The 2,500-nt window shown below is 45.1% G+C and overlaps 2 protein-coding genes and 1 non-coding gene across 3 annotated transcripts in view; 2 read left to right on the forward strand and 1 right to left on the reverse strand.

Annotated features, from left to right (window-relative positions):
• LOC138977860 (uncharacterized) overlaps positions 1–290 on the forward strand; it is a 4,005-nt gene extending 3,715 nt beyond the window's left edge. Inside the window, exon 4 of the mRNA XM_070350466.1 lies at positions 209–290. Within this exon, the coding sequence (XP_070206567.1) occupies positions 209–290 (82 nt within the window). The remainder of the gene's footprint in view (positions 1–208) is intronic.
• Positions 1–2,225, reverse strand: part of LOC138977859 (E3 ubiquitin-protein ligase MIB2-like) — a 26,128-nt gene extending 23,903 nt beyond the window's left edge. Inside the window, exon 1 of the mRNA XM_070350464.1 lies at positions 2,054–2,225. The gene's annotated coding sequence lies outside the window, so the exon portion shown is untranslated. The remainder of the gene's footprint in view (positions 1–2,053) is intronic.
• Trnar-gcg (transfer RNA arginine (anticodon GCG)) lies at positions 981–1,054 on the forward strand. The gene has a single exon. It is a non-coding gene; the product is annotated as a tRNA-Arg (tRNA).
• Positions 2,226–2,500: the final 275 nt, after the last annotated feature.

The following is a 2,500-nucleotide window of genomic DNA, read 5'->3' on the forward strand; positions in this document are numbered from 1 at the left end:
TTCTTTTGCCATCCCATCATGCGTGCAATAGCACAAGCAATAAACACCCCCCACCCCCGTCTCCAGATAAAGGCCGACGGAATTAATGTAAACATGTGGGCACAAACCCTTCATAATAGCCAGCGCTCAATAAAACCTGAACCGCTAAATGACGCTGTTGTACTTCCCTGTGTGACTAGACCTATCTTTTCGGGATCATTCTTTGTAGAGATCAATACATCGACGAAGAAATCGATACCTGGCTGGTGCTGGCTGTCAGCCAAGACTACGACACTTCAAAAGCTGTCTGAGCTGTAAAATCACCAGGCATAAAATCACGCACGCACTTTGCTGGCGATGTTTTTATCTATATAATTATCCATATTCACACACACACACACACACACAACACACACACACACACAACACACACACACACATACACACACACATACACACACACACACATACACACACACACACACACACACACACACACACACACACACACACACACACACACACACATACTATCAAAAGAGAAACGTCAATGCTGCCAAGTGACCGACATACTTCATAGTCTTTTAAAAAGCTTGTCAATATATCAGTCACATCCAAGTTAAAAGCGGAATACATTTGTGCATATGCTCCTGTGCACTTATGTATTCCGCTTTTTAACGTGGAGACGAACTGCTTTTGATAAGTGCCTGTGCAAGCGATTTCAAAAGGCTGACATGATTGATCGAGCAACATTCAGACACTCAGATAATCTCTTTGCACAGTCACGCAACACAACTACATTATGAAAGGACAAACTAGGTGTTGCATTCAACATCACGACTTCCTTTGCCACTCATGTAACTCAACATTTTTTGAAGGGTGCACGATCATTCGTTTACTTCTGTTACAGTTTTCGTTTTGAAGCGTTTTGTACTGGCCAGGAATTAGGGCAATATATACCTAGGTGTTTTTTCTCCCAGAACTTTACAACTCAAAACTCCGGCCCCAGTAGCGCAGTGGTTAGCGCATCGGGCTGCGGGCCGGAAGGTCGTGGGTTCGAATCCCATCAGGGTCATGTGGGTTTTTCGGGCTACGGTCGGCTCCTACCCAGAGCGGAAGTGCTATGGTTCCTATGGGAAGGCTGGGATCACACAGCCGAGTGTCATTCACTTAACGAATGCGACTTTGAGGGTGCTCAGGTTCTGTATACCTGACCAACACCGCAGGTGCGGCAGTTCTCGGGCCTGGTTGACGCCAGGATATATTATGACAGTAAGCGTAGAGTGCTGCCCTGTCACGTAGTCTCAAACCAAAATTGGAAATCCAAAGCATCATTATAATCATCCTCATCTCATTAATCATCCAAAATATAAATTGTCCTTGCTCTTGTGGCCCTTCATGCCCGGAGCTCTCATGGTGACCTTGGTCTCAGTGTTCCTGTTCCTTCCTTCCCTGTCAGTCTTCAACGTGTGACGTTCTGGGGGGTCGACGGAGGGACGTGGTGGCGGTCTGCTCTCTGGAGGGGACGCTCACTCAGTCTGGCTCCGCGACTTAAAGTCAATGTCGTTTGTAGGGGGGCATAGTAGGTAGTGGACTGCGTCCGTTAGCTCGGGACAGACCCACTACTGAACACCGTCGAAGTGACTCAGCAGAAGTGCAGTGTCATCCGTTCCGAGGGTAGCCTACCGCAGCGACCCGACATCCCCCCTACTAGCAAAATACTAAACACACACACACACACATATACACACACACACAAACACACACTCAAACACACACACACATACATACATACACACTGACACACACACACACACACACACACACACACACACACACACACACACACACACACACTGACACACACACACTCACGTAAACTGAATGGCTGTCCGGCAATGATAAGGCTTCAAGTAATTTATAAACTGCTACCCCTGCCCCCCAAAAAAGAAATTCAAAGCACACAGACTGCTAACGCTCAACATCTAGCATCAAAGACAACCAAATTGACGTGCAAATGAATGTTTCTTCTGTGTCTGTCAGTAAACGTTCTAATGAGCAACCAGTTACAAACCTTTCTCGTGACTTGACTTTTTGCTCCAGCTTCAATCAACAATTCATTAAGCACGAACACACACACTATCTTGAAGGAGTCGTACAGAATACTGCACTTCCTAGTCTTCTATCAGCACCAACAACTATATAGGCCTACGGACAAGGTGTTCTGTCTCAAAACACTGATCGAATTTCAACATTACGCAAAGTCTAATAATCGTCTCTATACTTCACTGCCTCCAGTAGCCTGCCAGCTTTTTTATTTTCACAGTGTTATCAAAGCTGCGGTTTTTTCCGTTTTCCCAAAACTGGGATCGGCATTTTCTAAAAATGTTTGCTGACATATATATATATATGTGCACAGTTCCCGGATACTGTTTTCAGTTTGCTTGATACGCTCAAAGCTGATTGGCAATATCCAATTGTTCATTCACTAATTCATCCGTTAATTCATTCATTTATTTGT

This window comes from Littorina saxatilis, linkage group LG10 (genome assembly GCF_037325665.1).
Source record: "Littorina saxatilis isolate snail1 linkage group LG10, US_GU_Lsax_2.0, whole genome shotgun sequence".
NCBI classification, from domain to species: Eukaryota; Metazoa; Mollusca; class Gastropoda; order Littorinimorpha; family Littorinidae; genus Littorina; species Littorina saxatilis.